At 34.5% G+C, this 23,364-nt stretch overlaps 1 protein-coding gene across 11 annotated transcripts in view; it reads right to left on the bottom strand.

The window, feature by feature from the left end:
- LOC105498394 (coiled-coil domain containing 178) overlaps nt 1–23,364 on the bottom strand; it is a 506,590-nt gene that overhangs the window by 157,308 nt on the left and 325,918 nt on the right. For all 11 annotated transcript variants that reach the window (XM_071085481.1, XM_011770472.3, XM_011770477.3 and 8 more), the window contains one exon: nt 16,797–16,946. In XM_071085481.1, the coding sequence (XP_070941582.1) occupies nt 16,797–16,946 (150 nt within the window). The remainder of the gene's footprint in view (nt 1–16,796; nt 16,947–23,364) is intronic.

Below are 23,364 nucleotides of genomic sequence, written 5' to 3'. Positions count from 1 at the left end.
GAGGCTGAGGCAGGAGAATTGCTTGATCCCAGGAGGCAGAGGTTGTAGTGAGCTGAGATTGTGCCACTACACTCCAGCCTGAGGTACAAAAGCGAAACTTCATCTGAAAAAATATTATGTAGATATTTTTCTACAGTTTTCTGTCATAAAATATTGTGGAGATTAAGTCTGAAGTTATGTTCCCTTTGTAGGCATTGTATTTCTTCTAATGCATGCTTCATGGAATTACTTCTTTATTCTTGAAATTTATAATGTAGTAAAGAATCATCAGAGAAAAGCTCTAAGACCACCTGGCTTTTCATATGGGTGACCCCATGCCTTGCTCACACACAGGCATGCTGTGCTGCTGGCAGTTCTCAGTCCCGACAATGACTTCAGATGGACTTCCCCAGATATCCATGAGTGACACCTCCAATCCTAGCATTCTTAGGTAAGAAAGATCCCATCCATGTTAGCAGACATTGCTCTTATGAACATCAGTCTTCACACTTGAAAGGGGATTCAATGTGATAGTCCTTACTTCAGGCCACATGTTTCCAATATAGGAGGGTATTTGAGGAAAGGGATACCATAATTCCTCCCATTGCTTACTGCCACATTTCAGATGTCTCTCAGAAATGAGAGTTTCTAATTATCAGCACTCTGTATCTTCATTTGTTTTTCCAAATGTGTTGCCTTTCTCCTCTTTGTGTGATATATTTGTCAGCACTCCATCTTGTCAGCATTGATTATTATAATATTCTCTATAATATTCTTTCCTTAAAACTTTCGAAACTTCTCTTGGGTTAATCTAGTCAGCTCTTGGTGTGTGTGAGGGGGAGGAGGCAGTAGTGCATCTAACCCTGTCATGCTACCATGTTTTCCAGAATATCAATCTCAGTATCTCTATCATCAAATTTTCACAGCAAACTTTGCTTTACTCTGTATTCTCTGCTAAATGCTAGCAGCTGCTTGGAGCTGCTAATAGGGTGTGTACCCTCACCCTTCATCTTTGTGTCTGTAGCAATCTGTTTAGGATCAAGATCTTCTGGTAAACACATGTTCTGTTGTCTGAGACAATGGGAGGGGATTTTAAAGTTCCTCTAGTGGGAGAGGTATTTATCTGCCTGAACTTTCACCATTGATTAGAAACATAAATGATCTACCATTTCCTGTGTAAAACCATAAACTCTCTCTCAAAAAATATTTTATTACTAAGCATTGGTTAATCATATTCATGCCCAATATCACAGGTACTACAAAATATTTATAATTGAAATACTTTTGCATTTAAAGAGAGACAGTTATACCCTGTATATGGATAATGAGTTGGGCATGGTAAAGAAAAATAATATAATAGAAGGAGAATAAGTCCCAGTGTCCTGGGTTTGAATGCTAGCTCTGGTTCCCACTTACAAGTAGAGTGGCCTAAAATTACAACGAAGTACCTGTTATAGGCTAAATAGTATTCCCTTTTATCCCAATTGCATATGTTGAAGTCCTAACCCAGATAGCTTGTAACATGACCGTATTTAGAGACAAGATCTTTACAGAGGTAGCCGAGCTAAAAATGAGGTGATTATAATGTTCCCTAATCCAAAATGAGTGATATCTTTATCAGTTGACCTAAGAGGGAGTTTTTTGAAAAAAAAAATAATATAGATCGGCTGCTAGCTAGATTAATAAAGAAGAAAAGAGAGAAGATCAAAATAAATACAATTAGAAATGATAGAAAGGATGTTACCACTATCTCTACAGAAATAAAAATAACCATCAGAAACTACTACAAATACCTCTGTGCACACAAACTAGAAAACCTAGGAGAGATGGATAAATTCCCAGACACATATACCCTCCCAAGACTGAATGAGCAAGAAACTGATTCTCTGAACAGATCAATAATGAGTTCCAAAATTGAATCAGTAATAAATAGCCTACCAATCAGAAAAAGCCCAGGACCAGATGAATTCACAGCCAAATTCTACCAGGTGTACACAGAAGAGCTGGTACCATACCTACTGAAACTATTACAAAAAATTGAGAAGGAGGGACTCCTCCTGAACTCATTCTATGAAGCCAGCATCATCCTGACATGAAAACCTGGCAGACACACAACAATGACAAAAAGAAAACTTCAGGGCAATAGCATTGATGAACATTGATGCAAAACTCCTTAACAAAATACTTGCAAACCAAATCTAGCAGTGCATCAAAAGGCTAATCTACCATGATGAAGTAGGCTTCATCCTTGGGATGCAAGGTTGGTTCATCATACACAAATCAATAAATGTGACTCATGCCAATAGAACTAAAGACAAACACATGATTATCTCAATAGATGCAGTAAAGGCTTGAAATAAAATTCAACATCGCTTCATGTTAAAAACTCTCAATAAACTAGGTATTGAAAGCACACAACCCAAAATAAGAAGAGCCATCAATGACAACACCATACTGAATGGGGAAAAGCTGGAAACATTCCCATTGAAAACCAGCACAAGACAAGAGTGCCCTCTCCTGCCACCTCTATTCAACATAGTATTGGAAGTCCTGGCCAGAGCAATCAGGCAAGAAAAAGAAATAAAGGGCATCCTTGAGGAATCGCCACACTGTTTTCCACAATGGTTGAACTAGTTTACAATCCCACCAACAGTGTATAAGTGTTCCTACTTCTCCCCATCCTCTCCAGCACCTGTTGTTTCCTGACTTTTTAATGATTGCCATTCTAACTGGTGTGAGATGGTATCTCATTGTGGTTTTGATTTGCATTTCTCTGATGGCCAGTGATGACGAGCATTTTTTCATGTGTCTGTTGGCTGTATGCATGTCTTCTTTTGAGAAATGTCTGTTCATATCCTTTGCCCACTTTTTGATGGGGTTGTTTGTTTTCTTCTTGTAAATTTGTTTGAGTTCTTTGTAGGTTCTGGATATTAGCCCTTTGTCAGATGAATAGATTGCAAAAATTTTCTCCAACTAGAAGTACCATATGACTCAGCCATCCCATTACTGGGTATATACCCAAAGGATTATAAATCATCCTGCTATAAAGACACATGCACACGTATGTTTATTGCGGCACTATTCACAAGAGCAAAGACTTGGAATCAACTCAAATGTCCATCAGTGACAGACTGGATTAAGAAAATGTGGCACATATACACCATGGAATACTATGCAGCCAAAAAAAAGGATGAGTTTGTGTCCTTTGTAGCGACATGGATGCAGCTGGAAACCATCATTCTCAGCAAACTATCGCAAGAACAGAAAACCAAACACCGCATGTTCTCACTCATAGGTGGGAACTGAACAATGAGATTACCTGGACTCGGGAAGGGGAACATCACACACCGGGGCCTCTAATGGGGAGGGGGAAGAGGGGAAGGATTGCATTGGGAGTTATACCTGATGTAAATGACGAGTTGATGGGTGCTGACGAGTTGATGGGTGCAGCACACCAACATGGCACAAGTATACATATGTAACAAACCTGCATGTTATGCACATGTACCCTAGAACTTAAAGTATAATAATGAAAAAAAAAATTTTAAAAATTCTAAACTTTTTTTTTTGTGAGGGGAAGGTGGTTGTATATAGAAAGACAAACTATTGAAACGTAACATTTATATGGATCTCTGAGTGAAAAAACATGCAATGCAGAAAGGCCCCCTATTCAATAAATGGTGAGGAGATAACTGGCTAGAAATATTCAGAGGTTTGAAACTGGACCCCTTCCTTACACCATACACAAACATGGACTTGAGATGAACTTAAGACTTAAATGCACAATCCAAACCTATAAAAACCCTGGAAGATAACCTAGGCAATATGATTCTGGAGATAAGAACCAGCAAAAGTTTCATGTTGAAGACACCAAAAAACAATCATAACAAAACCAAAAGTTGACAAATGGGATCTAATTAAACCAAGGAGCTTATGCACAGCAAAAGAAAACTATCAGCAGAGTAAATAGACAATTTACAATACGGGAGAAAATTTTTGCAAAGTGTGCATCTGACAAATGTTTAATACCCAGTGTCCATAAGGAACTTAAACAGACTTACAAGCCAAAAACAACCCCATTAAAAAGTGGGCAAAGGACATCAACAGACAGTTTTCAAAAGAAGACATACATGTGACCAACAAGCATATTTTAAAAAGCTCAATATCACTGATCATTAGAGAAATGCAAATCAAAACTACAATAAGATACCATCTCACACCAGTCAGAATGGCTATTATTAAAAGGTCAAAATATAATAGATGCTGGTGAGATTGTGGAGAAAAGGGAATACTCATACACTTGGTGGGAGTGTAAGTTCAACTGTTGTGGAAAGCAGTGTGGCAATTTCTCAAAGAGCTAAAAACAGAACTACCATTTGACTCAGCAATTCTATTTCTGGGTATGTAGGCAGAGGAACAGAAATCATTTTACCATAAAGACACATGTAAGTGAATGTTCATTGCAGCATTCTTCACAATAGCAAAGACATGGAATCAACACAAACGCCTATCAAGGACAGATTGGATAAAGAAAATGTGGTGCATCTACACCATAGAATACTATGTAACCATAAAAAGAATGAGATCATGAGATCATGTCTTTTGTGGGAATGTGGATGCAGCTGGAGGCTGGTATCCTTAACAAACTAATACAGGAACAGAAAACCAAATCTCACATGCTCTTACTTACAAGTGGGAGCTAAATGATAAGAACTTGTGGACACGAAGAAGGGAACAACAGACACTGGAGCCTACTTGAGGGTGGTGGGTGGGAAGAGGGAGAGAAACAGAGACATAACTAATAGGTACTATGTTTAATACCTGTGTGACAAAATAATCTGTACACCAAAACCCCATGACATGAGTTTAGTTATGTAACAAACCTGCACATGTAACCCTGAACCTAAAATAAAAGTTAAAAAAAGAAAAGAAGAGGAGATCTGGACAGATGCATACCAAGGGAAGACACTGTATTGACACAGGAAAACATGGCCCCCTACAAGCAAGGGAGGGGCTGGGAACAGATCCGTACCACCAGACCATCAGAAAGAATCAACCCTGTTGACACCTTCATCTCATATTCTGGCCTCCAAAACTCTGAGACAATAAATGTCTGTTGTTTAAATCACCCAGTCTGTGGCACTTTGTTAGGGCAGCCCTAGCAAATTAATACAGTAGCTTTGTTTTCTAAGGAAAAATGGGAATATTCCCAGTTGTTTCATAGTGTTTTTATGAATTAAATAATAATAGAAGAAAAATGATAATGATATCTGTAATTGGTCAACATTTATGATATGGTTGGTGCAACTCAATGATTTACACGTGTTGTAAATGTCTAGCATGGTGACTGCCACACAGAAAAGTAAACATTCTACTTTCTCTTATTTATTGCAATGAAGAGACGCTGAAATAAAAATATACTGCAATAAGGAGGTGCAATAACGACATGCAAAAATATAGAAAGTAAAAAACTAAAGAGATAGCCCATAAAAGGAAAAATAAACACATTATAGGAAATAGGGAAACTTGTCAAAGACTGTGTACAATAGAGGTAACAATCAGATATGGAAGTAGTAAGAGCACAGTCAGTAACTAGTGCCCAGGCTGAACAGAGGAGGATATATTTTATTGTAAAGTACTCTGTAGGTTTCTTTAGCCAGAACTGTCACAATGTGTCTGAGGTTTTATTGACATGTGATCCCATAGCTTGCATAGTGACTATTAATATAATTGTTTTAACAATATTAATAGTAAAGGTTATCATGAAGTCATACACAGCATTATGTTGACTGTTTTTTATTTTCTTTTTAGCTTTCTGAGTTAGTGACACATTATTGCAGCAAAACATATGTAGGGTCAATTCATGCTGAATAGTTATTAGAAACCATGATAACAAAAGTCATTACACTGCAGTTCAGTTTTGACAGTAAAATTTCTGCAACATTATCACAAATCCTCATGCATTAGTGCAATGATCCTTACTATAGTTTCATATTAGAATCAAAAGATTGCTGTAGCTTGCTTGATACAAAAAGTCAAGCAAGCCATATTCTTTTCTGCTTTTACAGATAACATTTTGCTCTTTTTCTATGTACATCATTCAGACAGTAGCTTTGTTTTATATACTTTTCTCAATAACCTATGAGTACAGTGCATATATCTTTCTTTAAAATACTTTTTTTCTTGAAAGACCACACAATTCTGATATCCCATACCAAGGGAAATAACTAGACAAGGATTTTATATCTGACACAGTCTCACAAAACTCTAAACGCTATAGTCACTGCATTGTTACTTTTCTTTTTCTCAGATAAGGTATTGCCTGTGTGTATGTGTTGTTTTATTTGTTAATCAGTGATTTACTATGATGGAAAAGTACAAGGTTGTAAAAAAGAACATTTGTCATTTTCAGGATTATTTTGATAGGAAATCAGTGAGAATTACTCTTCAACTGACAAAAGGAAAGTATTTTTAATGTCTATCTGTCCACAATATTTTTTCATAGTCACTTATTAACAAACTCTTAATGGTCACACTGTACCAGTAAATTGCTTTACTCAAGGTTCACTTCAAGAAAGCAGGAAAAAATTTAACTTGTGAATTAGTATCTAGTGAATTAGTTGAGGAACCTCCCAAAATCAATTAATTTCTTTTAGTAGAATCAGGTGTACACAGGTATTCACAGAATATGAATAATTAAGTCTGGGATGGTGGCTCACTTCTGTAATCCCAGCACTTTGGGAGGCCAAGGCAGGCAGATCGCTTGAGTGCAGGAGTTTGAGACTAGCCTGGGCAACACATAGTGAAACTTCATCTCTACCCAAAGTACAAAAAATTAGCCAGACATGGTGGCACGCACCTGTGGTCCCAGCTACTCAGGGGGCTGAGGTGGGAGGATCACCTGAGCCCAGGAGGCAGAGGTTTCAGTGAGCTGAGATCACATCACTGTACTCCAACCTGGGTAACAGAGTGAGACCCCCATATCAAAAAGAAGAATATGAATAATTAGAGCACAGCATGCAAAATATATTCTCTGGAAATTTGGGTACAGACAAAATCCCAGTTAGTTTAGTATAATTGAAATGATTGTGTGACTCACTATGTTACTAGGGCCTCTCATGATGTAAGAATCCTTTGAAAATAAAAATAATCACATCTAAGTTACTTGATATCTATTGTTTTAATTCACTCTTGGTTAACAGAAAGTGATAATTTTACAATGTGTTTTGATTTCATATAATCTTTCTTAATACAAGGTAATAAAAGTCATTCCTATAAGGATTCCATTACCACGGTTCAGGTTATTTCATAATAGTATAAAAATAATGATAATAATACCTGTTTTGATTCTTATTCTCTCTTCATACATACTAAACAATCTGTGAAGTATGCTACATAATCTCATTTAATAACAACAACAAATGTAACTGAAATATATGTAGAACTTACTATGTATCAAAGGCTGTTAGAAATCTTTACATGTATTAAATTAGTTGTCAGAAAAACTGTATCAAGTAGATTCTGCTGTTATTCTCATTTTACAGATCAGGAACCACAGGCTCCAAGAGGTAAATGACTTGTTCAAAATCATAGCTAGGAAGCAAAAGGGCAGGATTCAAACCCAGGCAGTCTGGCTCCATGCTATACTGTTCTGCCCATTTTATAATCAAATTCTTGTTGAAAACACCATTTGTGCATATTTTGGTAATGTTCCTTAGAGAAAAAGGGTATGAATATATTAAAGCTCTTGCTATATATTGTCAATTTGTTCTTCATAGGGAGCATTTCAAAGTACAATATCACCATTGGTGAAAGTGTCAATTTCAGTGCTTCCTCCAAAAACCAGATGTTATCACTGTAAAATATTATGCTAATCTGGTGGGTGCAAATGCTATCCTGTTGTTTTCCTTTCCTTTTTTTTTTTTTTTTTTTTTTTTTACTATGAAGGATATTTTTCTCCCTTTTATTTATCAACTTGCTTTGTATTTTTTAAAATATTCAACAAAGACAAGACATACCAAGGCAATACTTATTTAAATAGTTTTTTCATGATTCTACTAGAGAAGTTATCTTTTAAGTGACAGAGAGTAGCACTCCATGTGGTAAAAATATTAAGTCCATGTTTGACACAGGTGTTGAAATATTTTCCCATAGTTTTAAACTCACAGACATTTAATTTTCATGTCAGCAAATTTATAAATATTCATTTAAGAAGATTTCTTCTTTTTCATGATGTTGATAAAAACTCTTCTCATTTCAAGATCAGATGCCTATTCAGCTACACTTTGTGTTTATATTTAATACTTGAGTGCATTTGTGGTTTTTGGCATGGTTCAAGGTAGGATTTATTTGCAGTTTCCTGAAAACATACAGTAAGCCTTGCACCATTTTGTTGAAAAGACTATGCTGCATTTCTTTGCATTTTTCACATTTTTATACAATAAATATAGGCATATTAGGACTTTTTTTTGTAGCCAGTCCTTGTGATGCATTGAACTTTTTGTCATTGTTATGTTACAATTCTGGTAGCTTTATTATCTAAGAACAAGCTAGAACAAATATTCCCTCATTTTCTCCATAATCCTTTAATCTGTTTTCATGTTCCAGCACAGAATAGTTTTATCAGCATCCAAAAAACATTCTTTTAATTTGTTTGGAATTGCTTTAAAATTGTAACATGAAGATTCCAGATTAACCAAATTAAAATGTTGGGTATTGTTATGGCATGTGCTGTTTTATTATCTTTTCCATCTGTAAAATTTTAGAGGTTCCTTCACAAAGATTACAAATGACATATTTCATATTAGGTATTTCTGGGAAATTTTTGGCTGTTGTAGCTATTGCAAATGAGATCTTTTCATTTATATATGTGTTCTAATTGGTGTTTGGTGGTATAAGATTCAGATTAACGGCTGATCACAGTGGCTCACTATAATCCCAGCACTTTGAGAGGCTGAGGCGGGCAGATCACAAGGTCAGGAGTTGAAGACCAGCCTGGTCAACATACTGAAACCCCGTCTCTATTAAAAATGCAAAAAATTAGCTGGGCGTGGTGGTGGGCACCTGTAATCCCAGCTACTCGGGAGGCTGAGGCAGGAGAATTTCTTGAACCTGGAGGTGGAGGTCGCAGTGAGTTGACATCACGCCACTGCACTCCAGCCTGGGCAACCGTGCAAGGCCCCATCTCAAAAAAAAAAAAAAAAAAAGAAAAGAAAGAAAAAGAAAAGAAAGATTTGGATTAATTTCTCTAACCCATGTGTCATTGCTGAGTCTATCCCTCATGCCTGGTCTTATACATGTATATATACATGATTTTCTACTGTGTCATCCTCTGTCAGTTTTACCTGGGCATTAGATTTCTTGCTATGGTGCTATTCCTTCATTCCTTAGGGCCTCTGCATGTTTTTCTAACAGATTATCATAATGTCTCTACTACTTCCACTTCTGTCCTCTCTACTCATAATCCATCCCATATTCTCAGGTTGCATACACTGTTTAATACCTAGTATAGACTAGAAGATCATGTTATAATCATATAATCACACTTCAATTTGATACAAGAAATGAGAGACACATATATAGACATATTAGTGGCCATAACTTGTATATGCAAAATATAGTTTGTAGAAAAGTGTTCTAGGTGCTTTATATTTAAAACATATTTTTATGCTTCAGAGAGCTGTTCAGAGAATTAAATAAGATTACATATAAAAGCTAACAAAGTGCCTAGCACATAGTAGTGTTTCATAAATAGTAATTATTAGTATATTGTTTTATACAACCATCCTGCTAGGGAGATATTAATATTCCTTATTATCAGAGGCTCATGGGATTAAATAAGCTGTCTATAGGTTTTCCATCTCACCTTAATGATGGTTAAATTTGGAAGAAAAAAGACATGACTAAAGAAAATATTTAGCATATAAATACACATTTTCTATATTAATACTTATTTTAATAAATGATTATAAGATATAACTCATAGATTTGTGAAAAGATGATTACGGAATGAGTTTTTCCAAATGTTTATGTCATTGAGAAGCTTATGCACAGCTCAAAATGAAAAAAATCATTAACAGATAATCCCACAGAATTGAAAATCAATTGCAGTTATAAGTCATGTAGTAGCTAATTAGAAAATATACCTATCATAAAAGTTGTACACAAAAATATTTTACTTGTTTTATTGTAATTTTTTAAACATAGGCTTTAAGTGATAAAAACAACACTATTTCATTTTATTGCTCTACTACAGCATCAAAGAAAGTCAGCATTCTGGATATGTGTGGATTCCCAAAGAACGTATTTATCTGAAAATATTCAAAATTATTCTATGGCTTTATTGGTAATATAAAGAATACTTTCTTTTATTAAAGTTATATATCAGCAGAATATCATGAAAGTACAGTTTGTGACAAAGTTGCCTCTTATTCTCTGATGTTTTATATTATATATTATATTATATTATGTTAGTCTCTTAATATATCTCTTAATATATATATTTTTATATATATCTCTTTATATATATATCTTAATATATATAAATAATATATATATTTTAAGAGAATAACATTTTCCAAGGTTTAATCTACTAAACACCAAGTCAATCAGTAGTAAATACTTTTCCTGAGAAGAAAGAATTCCAGGGACAATAGAAAATTCAGGGTTAACAGAGTTAACAGATTTCTTAATATTGAATTTCTCAGAATTTTAAATATACAAATGCATTTTAAATCTTTAAGAAGGGGATATAGTAAACAGTGTTTCATGTTATATATATGTATATACACATACACATGCACATTACATATATATGACAAGTAAATTCTCTCTCTCTCTGCATATAAAGGTTTATTAACCTCAGCTCTATTGACATTTGGGCTGGAGAATTTTGGTGTGTGTGAAGGGGAGAGGGACTGTCCTGTGCACTGTAGGATGATTAGCAACATCCTTATTCTTGGCTTCTGCCTTCTAGATGCCAGAGGCAACCAAAAATGTCTCCAGACACTGCCAGATATCCAGATATTCTCTGGGGAACAAAACAGCCATTGATTGAGACACACACACACACACACACACACACACACACACACACACACACACGAAAATTTTATCTTAAATATTTTTTATATACTAGAGTCCATCACCACACTCAGTAAATCACTCTTAAGGTGTGGCTAATATTAAAAACAATCTGTTCATTGCTATGCAACTCTACCAGAAGAAAACCTCAAAATTGCATGAAAGATACACGTATTGAAAATTCTCTCAAAACTGGTATTGGACCGAACAATTGGTTTGATTTAAGCCAAATTTACTTCTTTAACGTCTTGGCCAGCAATAAACTCCCAGTATTGGTATTTTCCTCATGGAGTTTGGACAACAAAAGGGAGATTCATTGAGATAAAACAATAGACTATTAGCTGTCTACTTCTGTCTCGGGCATTACCAAAGCTCTTCACAGGTCTCGTGAGGAAAACTCTTCAGAGAAACAGGACAGTATAAATTTAATGCAAATTAAAGTGTGATAATGCCTTAGAACAAGTGTGTGTGTGTGTGTGTGTGTGCGCGCGCGCATTTTCTAAGAAACAGGGGCCAAAGCCATTTGTGTGTGTGTGTGTGTGTGTGTGTGTGTGTTTGCAAGTCCACATGCCTGTGTCTAAGAAATGGAAGCAGAGACACTGATAGGGTCTTCAAATAGCTGTTATAGGGAAAACTATTATTTTATGGTTTTGCTACGAAAGAAGTGGATTTCTATCTACATTAAACAAGCAGACAGAAATCACTATCCAAGCACAGTTATATGGTGTGCAGGACAACAAGCAATACTAAATACTTATAAAAATGAGAATCAAACAGCTTTCATATTTCTCTAGGAAAATAACTTTGTTTATTGCTATAATTGACACTGACTCCTAAGCACATCGATACAAAGTGAGTATTAAAGAAAACTGTGTTGGAAAGTTGATGAGAAAATTTATATAATCTATAGATGATAGAATTTTTTGAGAATTTAATATAGAAATGTTGTCCAATGAGACCCAGGCAAGGTAGATTAAATAGCAAAAATACACAATTCTTCTCTTGGTGGGGTGAAGAAAGGCTGCTGGAGAGCTCTGATTCTACATTATTGTCTAGGAAAGAATCTCCTGGACTGGAGAGTACAACCTTCAGCACGGAAGCAGAAATAAGGTGGCACATTTCTATATCTTCTATAGTATCTTTGTCAGCTTTATAGTAAATCTTGAAGCCAGATAGTGTTAATCTTCTAACTTTATTTTTCAATATTTTGCTGGTTATTTAGTGTCTTTTTATATTTCATAAAAAATTTAGAATCATTTGATTGATATTCACAAAATACGTTGGGATTTTTATTGGGAATGTATTGACTCTATATATCAAGTTGGAAATAATGGATATCTTAGCAATATTGAGTCTTCCTAGCCATGAATATGGAATATCTCTCCATCTATTTAGATCTTCTTTGATTTATTCCTTTCATTCATTTTGTGCCCTTCCTCATATAGATCTTATACATATTTTGTTAAATTCACTTAATTTGTGTGTGCGTGTGTGTTAATATAAATGGCATTGTGTTTTAGATTTCAAATTCCAATTGCTCATGGCTGGTATTTTAAATTTCAAATTCCAATTGTTCGTTGCTGGTATATAGAACAATTGGTGATTAATAATATATTTTGAATAATTGAATGAATGGATTACAAATGTTCCATGAGGATCAGAAGTATTCCCTAGAGGCCAACACACTGCTGCAGAGTAGTCCTCTAATTCATGTCTCTGTGATTCCTTCACAGGCCCAAACCACTTAAAAGAGCCGCTTACATCTCAGCTATTGGTCCAGACAAACCTCCGAAAAAAATCATAGCATATGCTCATCTGCAGTTTATTGGAAAGAACATTTGAATGTGAGTAAAGAAAACTAAGTTCTAGGACAACATTTCTTCTACCTAATCGTGTATGTGGTAAATCACTAAGCTACTCTGGCCTCCCCAAGATTCTTCCTCTGTAAAATTATTTTTTAAAGAGGAGGGCAATATTTCTAAAGGCATATCTAGTTCAAAAGTTTTACAATTTAGAATTATGAAACCTACCTATGATCCCTATAAAAATTAAATCTCCTCCAAGTAAACAGGTGGCCCTTTCCCCAGAAAATCACTAAAAAGTGGCTCCAATGAACTAAAATTACAGAAACAACTAGAGAATTAAATAATCTATTTCAGTTGAACACTAGAGATACCATATATAAATTACATGTTTTTTTCAAAGCTTTACATAACCTGATTAGCCATGTATAGGACTGTTTAATTAATGTTATAGTAAAGAGGTAGTATTATAATTTTGAAATAGATTAGATATAAGAAAAATCTGAATTTGATTCCCATCCCAGCATCTCCCTCTACTTGAGCAATCTTGTGTGACACTCAATTTTAGTTCTATATCTTACATTGGGAAAGATGATAAAAGTAATAGAAAATTCCCCAGGATTATTGAGAGACACTGAAAGATAATATTTGCAAACAATATAGCACAAATACTTTGTCCACATAAGTATTTGCTACGTGTTGGCTGATTCTGTAATAATTTTCATTACCTTAGTTTGAAAGCACTGGGATTTGTAATAAGGAAGTGTAAAGCTTTACAAATGGTTAATGATATAATTTAAAAAATGTATTTTAACACATTTTGGAAGCCATCTTGTTTTCAACCAACAGATCACTTCAGTATCTGCATGCTTGCTTAACTTACCTTTCTGTGCAGGCTCAAAGAATCTGAGGTGGCAGTTAAAACAAATACATGGTGACTTCATCAAAACACCCGTGGAGTTTTTACTTTTAAGATAAAATATTAAAAATGACGTATTTTTATAAAAAGTATTTGAAAGCTTCTAACGAAAATGTCTATATTCACATGGAAGTATAATCTGTTTTTCAGAGATTTTCCTTCATGTATTTCTAGTGTTAGTTTTAATTTTGACATCTAAGAAGTCTTAGATTAGATTATTTTCTATTGTTACCCATGAACAGGGCAAATAAGAATTTTGCACACTTGCTTTTGCCTCTTTCTGATTTTTAAAGGCAAAAATATCCATCACTACAAATTTTAAAAGTACAGGAAAGTATCAAAAATAACACAAGCAAATAAAGCAGACATAATATTAACACTAAGAGAAATACTATAGCATTCTAACATTTGAGACATGTGTATGTAAGATTGTGTTAAGTAAGGGGACATTATTTTAAATTTGTTTTACTCTTTCATTAGGTTTACTTTATTACTCTCGGCATAAAAATACAAAGAAGTACGAAAATGTACAATTTGTATAGAGAGAATAATAGTCCCTAAGAAACACAATAATTAAAATACAGTTATTTACCATGGCAAAAGGAATTCATGTTCAGAAGCAATGAAATTAGTCTAAAACAGGAAAAAGATGCACAAAATTCCTAAAAGTGAGATCCGTTTTATCTGACAAGGGAATTCAGCAAGGGAATCAGAGACTGAATAGTGCTTTTGTGTACCCAAACGAAACTGGCCAAAGAACTAAAACCTGCATACATGGGAAATGCTGCAATATCAAGGAAATGGACTAAAATATTAAAGAGTTTTCTCATTTTTGATGGCCAAATTCCATCCTGTAAGCAGTGCATTAGACGCTAATGACATACGATTTCTCACTGACAGATTTAACAGCATCTATAAGGCCTCTCTGTCCATTGCAGCAAATTGATCCTACATGACACTGACAAGGGCAGCCTGCACTTAATGACCTCCATCGCTGAAGGATGGAAATGAAAAATGATTGGAAGTACAAATAAATCTTGAAAGTTTCCCTGAAACAGGTGTGCTAAAAGTGATTCGTCTGAGGGATCACAAACATAAACCCAATCTCCTAGCAATCTCCACTGTCTGTTCCTACTACAGTCTCAGTCCTTGTATCTTGCATCAAGATTTGCTTTAATTCCAAAATGAGATCAAGATAATTTTGCTCTTACTATGAAAATGTGATATTAGGGCTTTTTCTTAAAAAGCATGGGGTCTCCACGATTTATGCACGTATCGAATGTATTTGTCATTTGCCACCAAGTGATTCTTTATAAACTGATAAGTGTACATACAATTTATTTTTGTTTCCCCCAATTAGAAAAGGACATACAGTAAAGCCAATGATTATTTTCTCCTTCTCAATTATGAAAAACAAGTAGAACATATTTAACCTCAAATAAAAATGTCAAATGCATGAGGTGACTGGACAAATTCTTCATAGATACATACATGCCCTTTCTTTGAATCCTGCAAAATGGTTTGAGGACACTAAGATTTTGGTAGATAGTTGTATTATCAATTCTTTCCCAAACACACTTATTTCATTCTTTTTTTTTTTTTTTTTTTTTTTGAGATGGAGTCTCACTCTGTTGCCCATGCTGGTGTGCAGCAGTGCATTCTCGGCTCACTGCCACATCCATATCTGGGCTCAAGTGGTTCTCCTGCCTCAGCCTCCTGAGTAGCTGGGACTTCAGGTGCATGCCACCACATCTGGCTAGTTTTTGTATTTTTAGTAGTGACAGGGTTTCACCATGTTGGCCAGGCTGGTCTCAAACTCTTGACTTCAGGTGATCTTCCCACCTTAGCCTCCCAAACACTTGTACTTTGATGTATCTTCATGTTGCTATCATTTCAAGATTTTAAGAGAAAAATGCATTCTTCTCTTTCCCAATGTATTCAGAAGCTTTTACTCTCATGAGAGTAGATGAATGGGAAATAGGGAAGTAGATAGGGAGGATGCCAGATGAATGTAATAATTACTTACAGTTGTATAGCAGCCCTTAAATTTCAAAGTAACTTACTATGAATGGCTCTTTTTTATTATTTACCAAGTACCCTGTGAGGTAAATCTTATTTTATAGATGAGAAAACTGAGGTTGGAAAAGGCAACTTGCCAAGATCATGGAGCTAGTAGAACTTGCATTCAAATCCCACCCTTTGCCTTCCCAACATTCCGTAATAGCCATAAGCATAGCACCGCTATTCTAAACTACTGATTTATAATGCAACAATATGGGTGATACCAGTAGGAGAAAGGATCAGTTTGGTTTTCATGGTTACGTTGTCAAAAAATAATAACTGTATTTTCTGAAATTTGAATCCTGGAGGAAAACAAATATTCAAAGGAAAATATTTGTTCTTGTTACTAAGTATCTGGAGAACATAGAGGAAGTGACTGTATCATAACACTAGTAATGTAACACTTTCTTCCTTTTTGATTCATAGCATATTGTGTGCTTTACCTTTCCACATACCGTTACAGAAGATTTTACAAAATATATTTAGAATTCTCAATGATTTTCAGTAATTAGAGAAAGTCAGCTATTTTTCCAAGTTTCCAATTAATCTCCATATCTGATAAGAAAACAGTTACCAGAATTTGGAGCCTGTATACTAAAAAGACAATTTAGAGGCCTACCATGGGAAATCACCCTCTCTTAGAATTAAAATGTGAAGACTATGATAATATATTTAAATCTACAAATAAAAAATTGGTTTTTCTGGTCATATTAATTAAAAGCAAGTTAGCATAGAATAGTGGATTAGAAACTAAGTTTTTCATTTCTCCAATATTCTTTCAAAATTCAATTTTAAAAGGTTGATATAAATATACAACAAACCTACACAGAGAAAATAGGCCATGTTGTGGAGTATCATCGTCAGATCAGAGGTACCCAAACTGACTACTTTTTACTTTTATAGTGCATATATGACATAAATCATTATCTTAAAACAGTTAGAAAAACCAATACCTGTTTCTTGTCTCTAATTGAAGTATCAAGTGATAGCTGTTTATCATATATAGTGAAATAATTGTCCTTTTCCTTTAAGAATGTAGTCTGTAGCTGTTGATACTCTCGAGCTAAACGCAGATTTTCTTCAAGTGAATCAGCTACTATTTTCTAGAAGATAAAAAAATATATAATTTAATTGCGCGTATATATATATACACAAATGCAATTAAAATAATTTGGATTTGTTTGAATTTTTACATCTTTTAAATTATCTAAACATGCTCTATTATGTATAGTAGAAGAATAACAAAATAACCAAAAAATGTTTCTCCTGATACCAATATCCTTTGTTGATTTAATAATATTCTTTTTTGATGCAGGCTTTTTTTTTTTTTTTTAAACATTAATGTGTGATTCATCAGAGTTAGTCTGACTTTTACTTCACCTCTTTTCACTGCCTTTTTCCTGAACTTCCCTCAATCATGTCTTGAAAAGTGCCCAATCCTGGGACCCTTGAATCAGCATCCCAGGAGCACTTTCACAGTTTCCTGTCCTCTTCTCTTTTTCTCTAGCCCTTGTGCTTAAATGAGTAGGTGGTGCCTTCTAGCTTAGAATTTCATCTCCATGAAGTTCAGAATGTTGGTACTCACAGAAAACATTAAAAACATAGATGAGGAAAGAGGAAGAGAGAATAGGGAACTCAAGATTTAGAAGCACCCAGCGTCATTGTTTATAATTAATACATTTTAGTTATATTTAAATAAAAGTTAAATCTGCTACTGTGAGCAGTTGAGAACTTTATAATGTCCTTCTCCATGACTAAATAAATATACGTCAAATCTAATATAAACTCTTTAGAAAATAACTTTGCATAACTATTCATTGGCAAGTTCGGGGCTATCTATAATTTTAAATTAAATGCCTGAATTGAGTTTAGTTCCTGTTTTTTTTTTTTTTTTTTTTTTTTTTTACATTACAGAAAACACTCTGACAGCTTGAAAAATATGGTATTTATCAATAGCTTTAAATATTTTCAAACCTGTTAATCCAGTAATTTCTCTTTTGGGAATCTATTCTAAGCAAAATGCTTTATTCATTACAATGTTATTTATAATAGCAAAATAAGTTGTCAAAACATATAAATGCAGATTAATCATGATGATGATAATGATGATTAAATAACTAGATACAGAAATAACCATTGTGAAGCAATTAAAATTGTTTCTTTGTGAAAATTGCCATCACATCAAACCTTCAGTATAAGTTCTTAAAAAATATGTTGCCATGTGATAATGTGTATAGAGGAAATGTAATTCAGCAGAAAATTGCCTGTACAAATATTTCTGTATTTACACACTTGAAGATTTATTAAGGTCAACAAACATATTTCTCATGAAAGCCTGGTATCCATATTGATCCCTAATGATAAATATTATGTCATAGCTATCCTTCAAAAAGCCAAAATGACCAACTGAGAATCATTTTAAATGCCCTTGTCTTAATTCTGTCACAATAATTTAAAACTTCAATAACTTCTATCTATAAACTTGCCTAAAATCACATTGAATTATCTTTTGTTAGGAGGACAAAGTTCTATTAATATTTTCCTTTGGTGGGGATTCTTTTCAAAAGATAGCTATACTAATTTTAGATATCATCATTAATATTAAAATCCAATCCTGAAGCAATTAACTTGTAAAATTGATAAATGTTCTACTTTAGAAAGGAATAGGCATCATTTTGAATATTTTGTTCATTTGCTTGTTTGATTAAATCTAAGCACAACTCTGATATCTGAGACATCCTACTTCTCAGGTGCTTTTCTTTCCATTTCTAGATGGCTACTATAAACATTTAATTTGAGAGGAGTGATACAAAGTTATGGGATTTGCATTTTACCTATTTAACGGAACTTAATTGGGGAAATATTTTATAATACATACTTTGCTCACTGTTTAATATGCAGTTTTATTTCTAAATGCACACATGTTCAATTTTTTAATGATACCAGTTCTTCCACTTTATGTATCACAATTAGAATATATGCCAAAAAATCAAATTGTGTAATTATGCCAATAAATCTTCAAAATGTTACATCAGTCACAATATTTTACATTATCATTTTCCAGTAATGAATATGTGAAGGATATACCAATTCACTACTTATTCCTGAAAGTCAGTGACCTTCAGATGTATAATGAAGTTTAAGTTTTATTCATTTTAAATAATAGTATTCATTCAACACTGAAAATGTTTTATTAAGTTTAACTGAGAGTCCACCTCACAACTTTGACTTGTTTAATTTTAACCAATATATTGTTAAATGTAAATGACACAAAGGGGGAATGATAATTATTGGTGGAAATATGTCCATGGGAAATAGCCCATAAAAGGATAACTGGAATGCAGAATTCTTATTTTTTTCACTTCTTTCATTTTCCATACTATGACATTCCAAAAGGCCTAAATATATTTAACACTTTCTCAAAGATAGATTTATTATTATTTATTCAATTTCAATTATTACTATTTATTAAGATGGCAAAACATTGGGAAGATAGCTTGGTGAACAGAAGAGACGTGATGAATGTTTGCTAATAGTTTCCACATTGTCTAGAATTTATTAAGAAAAATATCTTGCTTGGTGATGGTTTGTTCTTTATTGTCACAAATTTTTCTTTAAACCTTGATACTTTGGGGATATTACTGCTTCTTTTCCCAGTATTTTATTAGAAAATAAAGATTATGCTTGTAAGGACTGAACCAAATCTAGATTGTAAGTTCCATGAGGGATGAGACCATCATTTTGTTTGCCCTAAGAGATGTTGCACTGCGAAGATCTAACATAAGTAGGTGCACAGGTTTTTAGTAAATGAATGAATGCATGTACACACGTAATATTAGTTAGCAAATACATACATTGTGCCCTTTGGAAACACACATTTTGTTTTTCAACTTCTATGAAGTAACTGATGGGCAATATAACCACCATTATAATATGGCACATTCATTGTACTATTTGATACTGTACTACTTGAGAGGTGAAGATCTTAAGTATATAAAGATAAATCATACAGTATGTTTTTGTATTAAAAACTATTCTAAAGATAATCATATTGTCCAGGTTTAACAAGAATTCTTTATTTTAGGTGAATCATTGACTTTCAGAAGGTATGTGACCCTCATGAAACTATACACAGCATTTTTCTTGGGTTATTTAGTTAGCCCATGATCCCCAAAGTGTGGAAGAACCATTGCTAAGGAAAGGCTTGGCTTCCTCCTCTGTCAGCAAAAATGCTGAAAAATGGAGACAGGTTGAGTATTCAAAATACACCAATAGTAGTTCTACTCATTTTTCCCCCCACTTGACTTTTCTTGTTCTTTAAGCCATGGATTCCACTTGGACTTTTCCTCAATTTTCTCCACTTTTAGTTTATTTTTCCTTCTTCCCATCTCTCACTGGGTAAGTGGGGACTAGGGACTTCCAATCAGAGAACTGGTTCTTTTTGGGAAAAAATGTAAAGCCTGTATCATATTTCTGTTTCACTTTGTGATATATAGCAAAGAAATTAGAAATAAGGCTGAATTTGCCTGTTAAGATATAAATTCCACATATAATGAATAACAACTGAGACTTACATACTCACCTTTAGAAGAAAGAAAATTACCCAGGATAGCAAATCTTTATTGTAACTGAATGTAAGATATTAACAACCCTCCTCTCCCTAAAAAGAATATGTCACTTTAAAAGAAGTTGATAGGCAATGGAAGCAAAAATGAAATAAAGTCAGGGACACTAACATAGCCAGTGCCTATCAACAGAAAACCTTCCTCCAGACCCAAAGCCTCAACCGCTTCAGTTCTGGAAACCATTCCACTCCCACTCTAGTATTAGTTATGCTGTGTTACATTAGCTTGATGACAAAATTGAGAATTAGAAAAAGAATCAAAGCTAATATTAGGGAGTGCTTACATAACCAGGAGCCGTGCTAGGAATGCAGTATTTACTGAATTTATCCTTGCAACAATGGTCTGAGACTTTATATTATTATCCTCATGTTACAGATAAGAAAGACAAGGCAGAGAGATATCAGTTGAGGCAAACTGTATTTTCCAAAAATGGCCACAGCAATATTTTCAGTCTCACATGTTTTTTCCAGAACCTTATCACTCCCTATCCAAAGGTACAGTCTATTTCTCCTTCCTTTGAACCTGGGTATACTTGTAGCTTTTCCAGCTAATCAAGGATGGTAGAAATAATGCTAAGTGACTTCCCAGGTTGGTTTATATAATAGAAAGCATACAGCTTCTGCCTGGCCCTCTTTTTGAGAGCATTCACCCTCGGAACTTGCCACCACATTGTAAGGAATCTAGGTCAGAGGCCATGTGTAGGTGTTTCAGCGAACAGTCCTAGCTCAAGTCTCAGCCAACAGCACCAATTGTGAGTGAGTGAGTCAGCTGAAGATAAATCTAACCCCTAGCCTCCAAGTCATCCAACTGATGTCCAGAAAGGGTGAAACAGAGACATGCTATCCCCACTCGGCCTTGTCCAAATATCTAGCACATAGAATCACGAGCACAGTCATTTTACACCATGAAGTTTTGGGGTATTTGTTATACAACCAAAGCAACTGAAACACCAGATATCTTGTGCAAGGTTGCACAACTATTAGGCAGAGGAGCTGGGCTTTGCATCATCAAGTCAGACTGGCGCCAGATCCTGTACCCTCAACTGTCCAATATATTCCCTTCGTAAACACGAGCCAGCACTTTTAAATGCTATATGCAATTCAGTCTTCATAAAACATAATGACATTAAATAATCAAATCAAATAACTGAATTCTGTAGTTCTAAGTCCATTTCTGCCAAGCAACTGTCTTATTATAATCTGGCTAACACAGCATTTTGACATAGATAAAACAGACCACTTATGAAAATTAAAATTTGGTTCCAGGCTACTGTCAATTATACATCAATATGGGCATATTGGTTATATATTGTCAGTTTCTTGTGCTTTGTGATCTACATGATTCCATATCCCATTATTTTATTATGTCTGATGCATTCCCTGGCAAGACCAAATGCATGGACCTTCAAAGTTGGGACCTGTAGAACTGTGGACTATGGTTGAATGCACTAGAATAATGCTATCCATGGAGATCTTTGGAGCTTCCGCCAGAGACACTTATCCTGGACAAAGTTTAAATCTATGTGAACTGTTATTTTTAAAATCAAAGGTGGACTAATGCCAAAGGAGATTACAAGAAAAAACCTTGATTCAAACATTCTAGAAAGGTGGTGATGATTAAAATATTTGCACTATACATGTAAGTGCAAAAAGTGAAATAGCTGTTTACAAATACCTTATTGTTAGTACAATCATCAAGGTGTCTATGACTATATGTATAGCAATGTGTCATATATACTCTTAATATAGGCATTAGGATCCAGTTTACCAGGCAGAGGGGCTAGGTCTTTCTTTAAATTATGTATTGTAAGAGAGCTGTCATCTTCTGACCCAGTTCTAACTCTCCCGTCCAGATGTAATTATCTGTTGCCATCTCAGCTAATCTTTTCTGATGATCTGTCTGTCATCCCCCAATTCTCAGTTTTTAAGAATTTACTGCAGACAGCTCCTTGCTTTCTTTCATCTCACCAGAGCTCTGCCGGCTCTTGCTACCACATCCATATTCTTGCACAGACTGCACCACATTCACCTCAGTTCCCTGGATGGAAAGAATGGACTTCCCACCAGAATCACCAGAAAACAAAAAATGTATTCTTAGTATTTATTGATTGATTTTACTCCAGAGCATCCTCACGTCTAGCCTTTTTTTTTTCTTTTTTTCTTTTTGGTTTATTTAATCATTTGTTTAGCAAACCCTTAGTAAGTTTACTTTATGGATTCAGCTCTATGGCTAGGCCAGGAATTAAAAAGAAGGATAAGATATAATTCCTGTTCACCACGGATTACAAGCTATAGTTGGAGGAGGCCAAAGTGTGAAAAATTCTATTCGAATTACAGTGGAATTGATTCTATCAAGTGGGGGAACGGCATAAGCAACAAGCTTCGCAGAACAAAAAAAAAATCATTGACTTGAATCAGAAGATCAAAGCTGCCCCACCACATAGGTTAGTATGTATCTGAGCAAATTTGGAGGAGTCAGAGTCAAGAGAAGTATTTTCTTGGTCCCTTAGGAATATTAGATTATTGTTGCCTATGACTTGTGAATTAAACTCTCATAGATCAGGTTAAATGTTCTGCTGTCTTTTGACATTAGCATATGACTAACAGTGTAAACAATAAAATGTATCCACATATTTAGTATCCTATCAATGCATAGCATTACAAGTAGTCAGTTCCAAGTACCACTGTTTCAATAGTATATGATCCTGTGCACATGCCCATGCATTACACCATTGATCCCATCCCAGTGAATCCCTATAGTCCTCTTATATGCCCTTGGCACATTTCTGCCCTTCTCGAGCACTGGAATGATAGTTTTGTATGCCGTGAGGCTTTGATGTCCTTAAAGTAGGCATTGGTGCTGAGACTGATTCATAGAATGTACAGGGGATATATTT

The sequence above is a fragment of the Macaca nemestrina genome, chromosome 19, assembly GCF_043159975.1.
Source record: "Macaca nemestrina isolate mMacNem1 chromosome 19, mMacNem.hap1, whole genome shotgun sequence".
NCBI lineage: Eukaryota > Metazoa > Chordata > Mammalia > Primates > Cercopithecidae > Macaca > Macaca nemestrina.
The sequence above is the reverse complement of the archived record's forward strand: the minus strand, read 5'-3'. Positions and strand labels throughout refer to the sequence as shown.